Below are 12452 nucleotides of genomic sequence, written 5' to 3'. Positions count from 1 at the left end.
TAAACAAAATCCCTTCTTTTCTCTCCCCGTACTTCTTATTCCTTCCCCCACGAGTACTTCTCTATCACTCCCTTTCCTTGTGAGATTATTTTAGTGGCTCAGCAGGATTTTGTTTCATGTATTGTGACAGATTCTCAGCTCTGACCCTTCGCTTCTGCCGCTGCTTCTCGAATTTGAAGCTCATTCTCTTTGTGGTCTTAAATCCTTGTGGATAGAGGTGTTAGCCGTCGTATTTACTTATGAAATTTATCTAATGGATCAGCGCTGCCCAGCTACCATGAATAGGTTGAGGAGATCTTAGATAAGAATGAGTATTTCCTGGGTAACATAACATTCTTCACATATTTGTTTTCATATTAAGCCGCTTAATTGCATTAAGCTCATTTGTGTGTGCTGTTGTAGTTACCAGTATCCCTCCATGGAGACCATATCAGAGATGATCCCAGCTGTCCTGCAGTTTTTCAAGTGAGTTAACCGTATTTATTGTGATGTGACCGCAAGCAATTTTTTTGGATTTGTGTAACAGAGCTAAGTGGCCTTGAGACACACAGCGCTACCTGCTGTGGTGACCTTGTTGAAACTGTTTTGCCTCATATCTTTGCAACTATTTCCATTTTCTTGTCAAAATATAAAGAAAAGGGTGGTTCAAGAATTTTGCACAATGCTGTAGATATATAAATAACCAGAGTGTTCAGCAACAATTAACACTGTGTGCACATGTGTATGCTGTAGGTGTTAATAACCTTTATCGTTCTGTCAGCTTCCGTACTGTAATCGGAGTGGGTGTGGGAGCAGGAGCATACATCCTGGCCAGGTTCGCGGTAAGCATCTTTTTCTTTTGTAGAGCTGTCCTGATGAGTCATTTCAGATCCTGCTTTAGCACTCGACAGAGGTCTTATTTTGCATTAACACAGGATGGTGTCAGTTCTTGTTTACAGTTTTGCGTGGGGCTGACTGTAAGAGAGAAGAGTTCAGCAGGAACACTTTGTAAAATAAATATGTTAAACTGTGATGCTTGTGGATATTTATGTGCAAACCTCTTAAAATAAGAAAAAGCTGAATGCTCATTAGCTTTGGTTTAAATGTGAAAATCAACATCTCCAGACAAAATGCATCCACAAAATTAGTTTTCTTCTGGGTCACTTCCTGATGTCGAATAAAGAGTTCCCAAATAATTGAAATGGTTTTTAATTGATGTTAAAACTTCAACTTCAAAGGGCTTTTTATTAACGAACATTAAGTGCAGAGAAGATGTCACGGTCTGGCTGGCAGACCGTGGGGAGATGGGGAAATAGGACCCAAACGCCGGACTCTTCAGTGCAACAGTGTTTATTTACAAGGTGGTGAAGTAAACAACAATAAATCCCCAGTTTCCCAGACTCCCGTGGAGTGTCTTCTTCCCAAAAGTCCCCGTGTAGTGCTCTCTGCCCCAGTGTCCCTGCACTCCCCGTGCTTACTGCTCCTTCTCGTCCCACACTCCTCCTGAGGGGAAAACAATAGAGGCAGCCGTTAACACTTATCCCAGCAGGCATACATTCACACTTGACTTGTTTGAAGACTGACGTGTAGTCAAACGCAATAATCCCGCGTCGGTGGAAGCTCCATCGCTCATCTAAATAGCTCCCCCGACGAGCCCAGATGAGGAGCAGGTGTGCGGCCAGGACTTCGGGTGTGGCCAGCCCTCAAGTTAGACCACGCCCCCAGGGCTGAAGGTGCCTGTAACTTGGCCACAGCAGAAAGGCAAAACACACACATACCTGCCTACATACAGATGTGCATAGGGGCAGTGCAGACAACACACCAAATAATAATAATAATAACAATAACAGTCACAGTCCCCACTGCCCACGGACCCCGAGTCCCCAGAGCCGGGTCCGTGACAGTACCCCCCCTCTAAGGGTCGGCTCCCGACGACCCAAAACACAACAAAAACCACAACCCAAACATCTCAGGGCGGGCGACGGGGGGGAAACAGGACGGAGGGCCGGAAAACCCCAGTTCAAAAGTCCAACCACTGCCATGGTGGCAGCAACAGTTCTTGCGGCCGACCCAGTGGACCGCAAGCAGGCAAAACCCGCTATGGGTCAGGCAGTGGTGGGAAAACCGTTCGGGCGGCCTAGCTCGTTGAGCTCCTCCAGCAGCGGCGCTGGCCCCCCAGCTGGCTCGCTGAGCTCCTCCGGCTCGCTGAGCTCCTCCGGCTGCAGCGCGGGATCCCCCCGCACGCTGAGCCGGTCACCCGGCGGTGACGACGGCGACATGGCAGCAGCAGGCGGTGGATGCGGTGGCAGAGCAGTGGATGTGGAAGGTGGAACAGATGATGACTGACCGACTAGCTGGGCAGCTAATTGAAGTGAGGGTGATATGTCCAACATGAAGGGTGGAGAGGAAAACAATGTTACCGCTGGCTCAGCAATTTCCAGGGGGCCAGAGGCAACTGAGGCCTCCGGTTCAGCCTCTGGGGAAGCCCTGGGGAGAATCTCAGCCTCCCGATTGTCTGTAGTGGCAGGCTCATGTTCTAGCACTGGGTCCGCGGCTCCTCGTGCGGTCAGTCCAGAGTCAGCTGGTTCTTCCCAAACCACAGGAGTGAGGTGAGCTACGGTTTGACGAGGATGACGCCGGCGCCGTCTCTTTCGTGTTGGCGGGGCAAAGGAACCTGTCCCCTGTTCATCTGTGACTGGATTCGTTAAAATGACAGGGTCCGGTCTACTCACTGTGGTGACCAGCACTGCCGGTCTTTGGTCTGCTGGCACAGAGGCCATTGAAGAAGTGAGAGGAGATGGAGTAGGGCGCCGTCCTCCTTGCAGTGGAGGGTCCAATAGGTGAGCAGCAAGCGGCGGTGGGAAAACCTTCCGCCTATTAAGAAAAAACCAGGCAGCGAGGGCTGCCAGGGAGGCAGCCGCATCCTCCTTGCCCGGACAGCCTAAACCAAACAGTTCAAAGCTAGAGCTAGCCCTCAACACAGTTACAATTTGAATTAGTTTTGCAATGTCCAGAAAGCTCATGGAACAGGTGGTTGAAGACAGGAAGGCATCAAAAAATACGACCTGCATGTGTCTCTGATGTGGATCCGCCGCCTGGATAATGCTCCGACAGTATTTCCAGAGCTGGGCGAGCAATTCCTCCTGTGAGACGGTCCTTGAGTCCGCTGGGCCCATAATGGCAGGATTATTCTGTCACGGTCTGGCTGGCAGACCGTGGGGAGATGGGGAAATAGGACCCAAACGCCGGACTCTTCAGTGCAACAGTGTTTATTTACAAGGTGGTGAAGTAAACAACAATAAATCCCCAGTTTCCCAGACTCCCGTGGAGTGTCTTCTTCCCAAAAGTCCCCGTGTAGTGCTCTCTGCCCCAGTGTCCCTGCACTCCCCGTGCTTACTGCTCCTTCTCGTCCCACACTCCTCCTGAGGCGAAAACAATAGAGGCAGCCGTTAACACTTATCCCAGCAGGCATACACTCACACTTGACTTGTTTGAAGACTGACGTGTAGTCAAACGCAATAATCCCGCGTCGGTGGAAGCTCCATCGCTCATCTAAATAGCTCCCCCGACGAGCCCAGATGAGGAGCAGGTGTGCGGCCAGGACTTCGGGTGTGGCCAGCCCTCAAGTTAGACCACGCCCCCAGGGCTGAAGGTGCCTGTAACTTGGCCACAGCAGAAAGGCAAAACACACACATACCTGCCTACATACAGATGTGCATAGGGGCAGTGCAGACAACACACCAAATAATAATAATAATAATAACAATAACAGTCACAGTCCCCACTGCCCACGGACCCCGAGTCCCCAGAGCCGGGTCCGTGACAGTACCCCCCCTCTAAGGGTCGGCTCCCGACGACCCAAAACACAACAAAAACCACAACCCAAACATCTCAGGGCGGGCGACGGGGGGGAAACAGGACGGAGGGCCGGAAAACCCCAGTTCAAAAGTCCAACCACTGCCATGGTGGCAGCAACAGTTCTTGCGGCCGACCCAGTGGACCGCAAGCAGGCAAAACCCGCTATGGGTCAGGCAGTGGTGGGAAAACCGTTCGGGCGGCCTAGCTCGTTGAGCTCCTCCAGCAGCGGCGCTGGCCCCCCAGCTGGCTCGCTGAGCTCCTCCGGCTCGCTGAGCTCCTCCGGCTGCAGCGCGGGATCCCCCCGCACGCTGAGCCGGTCACCCGGCGGTGACGACGGCGACATGGCAGCAGCAGGCGGTGGATGCGGTGGCAGAGCAGTGGATGTGGAAGGTGGAACAGATGATGACTGACCGACTAGCTGGGCAGCTAATTGAAGTGAGGGTGATATGTCCAACATGAAGGGTGGAGAGGAAAACAATGTTACCGCTGGCTCAGCAATTTCCAGGGGGCCAGAGGCAACTGAGGCCTCCGGTTCAGCCTCTGGGGAAGCCCTGGGGAGAATCTCAGCCTCCCGATTGTCTGTAGTGGCAGGCTCATGTTCTAGCACTGGGTCCGCGGCTCCTCGTGCGGTCAGTCCAGAGTCAGCTGGTTCTTCCCAAACCACAGGAGTGAGGTGAGCTACGGTTTGACGAGGATGACGCCGGCGCCGTCTCTTTCGTGTTGGCGGGGCAAAGGAACCTGTCCCCTGTTCATCTGTGACTGGATTCGTTAAAATGACAGGGTCCGGTCTACTCACTGTGGTGACCAGCACTGCCGGTCTTTGGTCTGCTGGCACAGAGGCCATTGAAGAAGTGAGAGGAGATGGAGTAGGGCGCCGTCCTCCTTGCAGTGGAGGGTCCAATAGGTGAGCAGCAAGCGGCGGTGGGAAAACCTTCCGCCTATTAAGAAAAAACCAGGCAGCGAGGGCTGCCAGGGAGGCAGCCGCATCCTCCTTGCCCGGACAGCCTAAACCAAACAGTTCAAAGCTAGAGCTAGCCCTCAACACAGTTACAATTTGAATTAGTTTTGCAATGTCCAGAAAGCTCATGGAACAGGTGGTTGAAGACAGGAAGGCATCAAAAAATACGACCTGCATGTGTCTCTGATGTGGATCCGCCGCCTGGATAATGCTCCGACAGTATTTCCAGAGCTGGGCGAGCAATTCCTCCTGTGAGACGGTCCTTGAGTCCGCTGGGCCCATAATGGCAGGATTATTCTGTCACGGTCTGGCTGGCAGACCGTGGGGAGATGGGGAAATAGGACCCAAACGCCGGACTCTTCAGTGCAACAGTGTTTATTTACAAGGTGGTGAAGTAAACAACAATAAATCCCCAGTTTCCCAGACTCCCGTGGAGTGTCTTCTTCCCAAAAGTCCCCGTGTAGTGCTCTCTGCCCCAGTGTCCCTGCACTCCCCGTGCTTACTGCTCCTTCTCGTCCCACACTCCTCCTGAGGCGAAAACAATAGAGGCAGCCGTTAACACTTATCCCAGCAGGCATACACTCACACTTGACTTGTTTGAAGACTGACGTGTAGTCAAACGCAATAATCCCGCGTCGGTGGAAGCTCCATCGCTCATCTAAATAGCTCCCCCGACGAGCCCAGATGAGGAGCAGGTGTGCGGCCAGGACTTCGGGTGTGGCCAGCCCTCAAGTTAGACCACGCCCCCAGGGCTGAAGGTGCCTGTAACTTGGCCACAGCAGAAAGGCAAAACACACACATACCTGCCTACATACAGATGTGCATAGGGGCAGTGCAGACAACACACCAAATAATAATAATAATAATAACAATAACAGTCACAGTCCCCACTGCCCACGGACCCCGAGTCCCCAGAGCCGGGTCCGTGACAGAAGAGGTCACTCGACTTTCTTATAGAGAGTTCTACGGTGGCCCTGAGAGGCCAACCAGACTGCAACTTAAGAAAACACCAGCAATAAGAAAAATGCTGCAAAAGCACACAAAACACAATGGAAATAGGAAAAACAGATTTCCAAAAGCACAAGGGAAGTGTTTCTGGGCAGACAATAACCTGACGGACCAGTTGCAGGAACCCAAAACATGGTGAGGATGTGTTTTATCATGATTCATATAATACTGATGACGGATTTTTAGGCTAATAGTTAGGCTAACACACTTACCTCTCATCTTTCTTTCTCACAAACGATAGTACTCCCTTCTTTTTAGTGTCTCCAGCACAATTCTTAGCATATTTTGTTCCTGCACTGGTCGTCAGTTATTGTCTGCCCAGAAACATCCTTGGCTTGGAAATCGTTTAGTTTTCCTATTTCCGTTGTGTTTTTGCAGCATTCTTCTTATTGCTGGTGTTTTCTTAAGTTGCAGTCCGTTTGGCTTCTCAGGGCCACTGTAGAGTTCTGTGCCGTTCTCCAGAAAACAGCAGATCTGGCAGAGCTGCCACCGGTGAGGAGCTTCTTACTGAGCATGTGTGACAGATATAAAAGTCTGGACATATTGCTCGAATACTGCCTGGATTAGCAGCCAAGAAGTCTTGCCCCTAGCTAATAGTAGGATGACGTTTATTCGCTATTTCAAGTCTGACAAAAACAGATGTAGCGTTGCACTTGTAAATGTGCCGAAGCAAGTCTGGAAATACAATAAACTGGTGCATGCGTCACACTGTGCGCCACGTTAATTGTTTCAGTGAAAATGAATTTCTAACAATACTGTTATGTTAATTCTTACTTCTCTGCAGTGTTTAGTGCTTACATATACACACAGTTACTGTCCCTCACACTACGACTCTGTTCTGGATTCTATGCCCCAGCTTTGTTACTTCCCACGGAGGCTCTAGACTTCTGATTGGCCACATTTTTGCACGGTGTCTAGCCCACCTGATGCTTTGGCATTCATAGCAGCAAGATCTTCATCCTAATATTCACTCATTAAGACCGATATGCGGTAGAGCGGCGATATATCGGTTTTTAAAAAATTCGATATATTTTTACGAGATTAAGATGTGACAAATATCTTTATATCGATTGTTACGTATAATTATACCGTGGAGCCGCAAGTTTGCCTCTCTTTCGTCACTTTGCTCTACGCAACGTATCCGCCTCGCCTCTCCTTCACTGAACCACTCCCCTCTCCCATCGCTTACCTGAAGCACAGATGGCGGCAAATCTCCGTAACATTTGCGCACGCTCCAGTGCAAGGTAGAGTGCTAACGAGCTAACACGCAACGCCAGCAGCCAGAGTGCTGAAAATCCTTTCATTTTTCTCAAAAGTTGGACAGCGCGCCTATTATGTATGAATTTCTGGTTGTGGCTTGAATGGACTGCAGAACACGATTTTATGTGGAACACGGCGCTCAGAAATCTGTCAAAAAATGTTTTAGTACGACTTTGGTAAGCTACGGTGCTGCACCGCTTAATGGATTGTCGGAGCATTACGGCTGAGCCTCGCGGAGTGATACGTACAGTGCTTCAACGTAATATTACCCTACTGTGTATAAGGACCATAAATGGCAGCTGTTAAGAGACGTGGTTGCGAAGCGGACTTCAAACTCCAGGCTGTCAGTCACGCAGTACAAGTTGGGAACAGAGCAGCTGTGAAATCTGTCTTTGTTATTGTGCTCAGCGTCTTTTAGTTTACATTTTGACTGCACAATTGTGAGCTTTTTGTTATGCACAAAAACAACATTGTTTTCTTTTATTTATGGAGCATTATTATTTAATAAATGCTGATAATTTATTTTTGAGTAAATTTCATGTACATCTGCTCTATGTTAATAAAAGTGCCTGTGTGACATCTGGGACACAGCTTTGACTAAGAACTCTCTTTTTGTTCTTACTTTATGGCTTTAAAAAAAATATCAAGATATATATCTCATATCGCCATCCAGCTAAAAAATATCGAGATATGAATTTTGTGTCATATCGCCCAGCCCTAATGTGCGGTTTGTTTTCCCTTCACCACGTGAGCCGTAAATATAGATGTATGTGAGATAGTGTCACACTGTCAGTGAACACTTCTGCTTTCTCTCCTCAGCTCACAAACCCAGATGCAGTGGAAGGTCTGGTTCTGATCAACATCGACACTAACGCCCGAGGATGGATAGACTGGGCTGCTCAAAAGGTTTCTTTCTCTCTCTCTTCCTTCCTTCCACGTCAGGGCTGCAGTGGCCGTGTACACAGAAACATCATTTAATCTTGTTAGTCCTAATGGGAGTTACTCATCAATGTAAAAATAGCTCTGGATATGAAATTACGTGACTTCACGCACGGTCTGTGTGTTCTGTGCTATTGATCATGTAATTGTTTATCGTATATTTCATCGCGCTTGATTAAAATAAATAAACTGCCTGAATGATCCCCCCTCTTTCCTCTCCAGCTCAGCTCCGTGACGTCCTCCCTCACAGAGCAGATTCTGTGCCACCTTTTCAGTCAGGTACATTATTAGATCCATAAGTGTTTAAATGACAGATTTTTTTTTTGTGAGTTAAATAAAAAATTGAGAAAAAAGGATCAAATGTTAAACCGTTTTTCTAGGAGGAGCTGTCGTCAAGCACAGATCTAGTGCAGTCTTACAGAGAACGCATCTCCAAAGCTCCCAACCTGTCCAACATGGAGCTCCTGTGGAAATCTTACAACAGGTAAACATAACATGCTGTCGTGCATCATGACTTAAATACAAATAATCGACCTTACATCAAACTACCACTGACACCATTTCTTTCTCCTTGCAGTCGTAGAGACCTGATCTTTGACCGCAACAGCGCTTTCAAGTAAATACCCACTCTCTGATTTTTTTACTAAACGTTAATCTCTCAAATCTTCAAACTTCTAATCAGCACCTGTTTCTGTTTGACCCTCAGATGTCCTGTGATGCTGGTGGTGGGCGATCATGCTCCCTATGAGGATGCTGCTGTAAGTTTCTTTTATTATTTGACACTTACCTGAACGGCTGTTTGCACCGATTGTACGTTTCTGTGCAAAAAAAGGATCTGATGGGTTGTAACAAAGACTGTGTTTCTTTCTGTAACCACCAGGTGGAGTGCAACAGCAAAATGGACCCGACAACAACCTCGTTCTTAAAGGTGGTTTTCATACGTGTGTCCTCAGTGTCTGCATCGTCTGTCTGTCTTTGTTTTTTTTCACCTTTACTTACATCTTCTGTTCTTCTGCAGATGGCTGATGCTGGTGGTCTGCCTCAGCTGACTCAGGTAAAAACACCTTAAGATCTCTATAATAACACACATGTGACATAGGTGTGGATGTTAAATCCACCCTGGGCAATACTTCAGTGTGAAAAGAACATCTTGATACTTTTCCATTGTGTCACACTCACAGGAGCCACAAGGCGAATTGTAGTTTTTCACACATACGCGGTAGCTTCATTGTCTTTTAGCCCCAGAGGTTAGCAAATGTTTTTAGGTGTCAAAACTAAAACGGATACCCTGGGCTTCCACACGGGGTCCTCAGTGAGCACCATTATTCAGTGCAGCAAACGAGTTAAACATGTTTTTGGCCTGATATGTAATGTCCTGTGTTTTTTTTGCAGCCTGCTAAACTTACTGAGGCTTTCAAGTATTTCATCCAGGGCATGGGCTACAGTAAGTTCACTTTATCAAGCAGTTATCTTCCTTATTTCTACAGAGACATGGCTTTAGTATTGTTTCCTATTTGCTTCATACTTTTATTTCGATACTCTGTTTAGTTACATACCCTCATCGTGAGCATGAATGTTGTGGTCATTTGGGCTTTTAATGATTTCTTTGAACTGTTCTTTTTTCCATGGTGTAATGATTGTACAGCATACATCTGACTTTAAAAGCTTTGACTTCTGGAGTGGACTTTGGGAAGGCCATTCCAGAAGCTTAATGTTAGCCAGTTTTATACATTCCAAAACCAGGTTTGATGTGTGTTCGGGATCCTGTTGGAACACCCAGCCGTGTTTCAACTGTCCAGCTATTGATCTAAGAGGAAGTTGAAGAATTTGGAGGTAGTCTAGTGAGATGTTAATAGGTCTTGGCCTCATCTGACCCTGTGCAGATTAGAGAAAATTCAAAATAAATTGAAAATTGCCCCCCTAATCCTTGTTTTTTTAACGCTATTAAAGATGTATGCTGTATAGTCTTTCCATGCTGGAAAAATAACAATTCAAGTAAATGATTAAAGGCCACAAATTGTCAATCATGTCCATTATGAGTGTGGATGACCACAACTATGTGTTGTCAGCAACATTTCCTTACCTTTTGATACCTGACTGTTTCCATGACTTGTACTCTTACTGACCGTTTCTCTGTGTTTCTCCACAGTGGCTTCATCTTGCATGACTCGCCTGTCCCGCTCTCGTACCACCTCCCTCTCCTCCTCCTACTCCATGGATGGCTCCCGCTCTCGCTCCCGCACCCTGTCCCAGGGCTCGCAGGGCGGCCAGATGCCGCCCAGCCCCTCCCAAACGATGGAGGTGTCTTGCTGAAGGAAAACAAAATGATAGAAAGAAAGAGCGAGAGTGGGATGAGAGGAGGGTGGAAGCAAAAGGAAGGGAAAGATGAAGCATGACAATAATGCAGAGACAAGATGAATGGGTTACTTATTTGCCACTAAACAACTCCTTTCATTCCCCACAAAGAGCATAGGAATATGGATGGTTAGAGAGAGGGAGGGAAGGAGGAAGAGGAATAGAGTGACTTGAGTGGAAAATAGAAACCCTTCTCTTTACAACCTCAGCCCAAAGCAAAGTACAACCGGCTGTTCTGCCATAAACATGAGTCTTTAAAAGGCATGAAGAGATTATTAAAGCAAAGGAGGGGGTGACGAACAGCAACTAGTCCTCTCTCCCTCTATTGTCAGCCAATAGAGCCCTTTAATTTAGATTTACAGTGCAGCGTACAAAACCAATAGTAATAATCCTGAAAACGGTATTGTGGATGTTGATGCTGATGATTCTGATGTTCTTGATGATGATGATGATATTGAAGCTAATGATGATAGAAAAAAAACAGTAACTTTTCTCTTTATTACATAATGACTTAAAAACGACATAGACAAAAAAAAACGTACTATAGCAGAGATACTTATAACAATGTGTGTCTACTACTTTTAAAGCTAGTTTTTATTGTGTTCTTTTTTTTTAAATCATTTCTTTTATGGGATTTTTTTTCTTCTTATATGTAACCTGTCTCAGCAAGGGGCTGAAGATACTGATTGGCTGACCCCATCATATGGAGACAGCCAATGAGATCCATTGTAGTGACTACTTCCTCCTTGATGTTGCCAGATTTTTTATGTCTTCCATTTGGCCCTCGTCTATAAGTGACTGTAATCTTTCCCCCCCTCCATTGGATTTTGATGTGATGGACAAGAAGCTTTTATTTTATTTTATTTTTTCTTCTGGACTGTTTGGAAGTTGCATGCCTGCTATCAACTCATGTTAATATTGAATGGATAATTTTTTTTTTTTTTTTTTTTTTTTTTATATTCTGCTAAGTTGTGTGAATCTGTGTTCGTGTGTGTGCTGTTTCGAGTTATGGCCTGGAGGTAAACATAGGTGAGACTGAGGGTGTTTTGCGCGCTTTAATTATCACCCTATTGATAGTAGTCGCCGCACATTCAGAAGTGCTTCCAATACTGCTGGCAGTCTTGCACTGCGTGTCTTAATATCCACACTTGTGTTCTACCACTCACCAGGGAGCATCCCATCATCGGTAGCATGCTCGTATGGATATTGCATTTCAGTGCTCGGTGTGGCCAGAAAGGGATCACTGTGTTCATCATCTATCTGGGTTGTAATCTCTTAGCCTTGCCCATGCACGGATACCTCCAAACAAACCCAGCTAGCATACTTGACTTCATGTGTGCTGCGGTGGTGGGGGGGGTGCGGGTAAAACCAATGCGTACTCCTCTCCACCCACTTTATTCACCAACGGGGACAACAGAGTCATGTTTGCATATGTTTATACTGATATGTGTGAGTGTGAGAGGGAGTGTGTGGGGAGAGAGAGAGAGCAAATGTCAGTGCTCGTGTCTTGTAAGCACAGTTAACCAATGAAGATGGAGAAAGGCCCAGGTTACCTACAAAAGTTTTAAGACCAATAAAACCCCTTGTGACTTATCAGTGACAATGAACCAGCCCCTTCACTGCCACCATGCTCAGATAATATATAAGAATAGAAAACAAGAGTTTCTTCAGCCACTCTCTGAACTCTGAGCCAACCGGTTGGAGCCAATAAGCTTAAGCGTCCTGCCAAAACTAAAAGCCCCTCAAGAATCGAGGTGTTTATTGACCAAATTCTGCCATCAGAAGTGCTCTGAGCTAAACGTGCACCTTTAAGCATCAGTTATCATAAATAAATTCATCCAGATTCTCACTGAATTGCTAATACTTAATAATTGCAAATAAAGTCAAAGCTTACCACTGCCCTGTGCCAAGTAGCCATTACACGGACTGTGCTTTTAAAGGACCATGTTTGAGCCCAGTCCATTGCATGCGTTTATATTCTAATGCATGAAAGCACGACCACTGAGTTGGAAGATGCCTGTTTCATTTAAATGCTATTTAATTCTCCTTTTTCCAAACCTGACTCATGAAGCAGACATGGTTGTGATGCGATGGA

The 12452-nt window shown here is 46.7% G+C and overlaps 3 protein-coding genes across 4 annotated transcripts in view; 1 reads left to right on the top strand and 2 right to left on the bottom strand.

The window, feature by feature from the left end:
* Window positions 1–11307, top strand: part of ndrg2 (NDRG family member 2) — a 55742-nt gene extending 44435 nt beyond the window's left edge. For both annotated transcript variants that reach the window (XM_026162715.1, XM_026162716.1), the window contains exons 6-16: window positions 403–465; window positions 761–821; window positions 7883–7969; window positions 8225–8281; window positions 8383–8486; window positions 8580–8618; window positions 8709–8760; window positions 8883–8930; window positions 9021–9056; window positions 9395–9446; window positions 10152–11307. In XM_026162715.1, coding sequence (XP_026018500.1) covers window positions 403–465; window positions 761–821; window positions 7883–7969; window positions 8225–8281; window positions 8383–8486; window positions 8580–8618; window positions 8709–8760; window positions 8883–8930; window positions 9021–9056; window positions 9395–9446; window positions 10152–10315 — 763 coding nt within the window. In that variant the 3' untranslated portion in view covers window positions 10316–11307. The remainder of the gene's footprint in view (window positions 1–402; window positions 466–760; window positions 822–7882; window positions 7970–8224; window positions 8282–8382; window positions 8487–8579; window positions 8619–8708; window positions 8761–8882; window positions 8931–9020; window positions 9057–9394; window positions 9447–10151) is intronic.
* On the bottom strand, window positions 1319–3217 carry LOC113019178 (resuscitation-promoting factor RpfA-like). The gene is made up of 2 exons (XM_026162717.1): window positions 1564–3217; window positions 1319–1482 (listed from the first exon to the last, which is right to left on the bottom strand). Exon 1 carries the CDS (start codon window positions 3153–3155, stop codon window positions 2085–2087), a length of 1071 nt encoding a protein of 356 aa, XP_026018502.1. The 5' UTR covers window positions 3156–3217; the 3' UTR covers window positions 1319–1482; window positions 1564–2084.
* On the bottom strand, window positions 3238–5139 carry LOC113019179 (resuscitation-promoting factor RpfA-like). The gene is made up of 2 exons (XM_026162718.1): window positions 3483–5139; window positions 3238–3401 (listed from the first exon to the last, which is right to left on the bottom strand). Exon 1 carries the CDS (start codon window positions 5075–5077, stop codon window positions 4007–4009), a length of 1071 nt encoding a protein of 356 aa, XP_026018503.1. The 5' UTR covers window positions 5078–5139; the 3' UTR covers window positions 3238–3401; window positions 3483–4006.
* Window positions 11308–12452: the final 1145 nt, after the last annotated feature.

This window comes from Astatotilapia calliptera, chromosome 3 (assembly GCF_900246225.1).
Source record: "Astatotilapia calliptera chromosome 3, fAstCal1.2, whole genome shotgun sequence".
Lineage (NCBI taxonomy): Eukaryota > Metazoa > Chordata > Actinopteri > Cichliformes > Cichlidae > Astatotilapia > Astatotilapia calliptera.
The sequence above is the reverse complement of the archived record's forward strand: the minus strand, read 5'-3'. Positions and strand labels throughout refer to the sequence as shown.

Bases quoted from the DNA above. Each gene is read 5' to 3' on its own strand.
- LOC113019178 (XM_026162717.1), bottom strand. From the start codon at position 3,155: ATGGGCCCAGCGGACTCAAGGACCGTCTCACAGGAGGAATTGCTCGCC.
- LOC113019179 (XM_026162718.1), bottom strand. From the start codon at position 5,077: ATGGGCCCAGCGGACTCAAGGACCGTCTCACAGGAGGAATTGCTCGCC.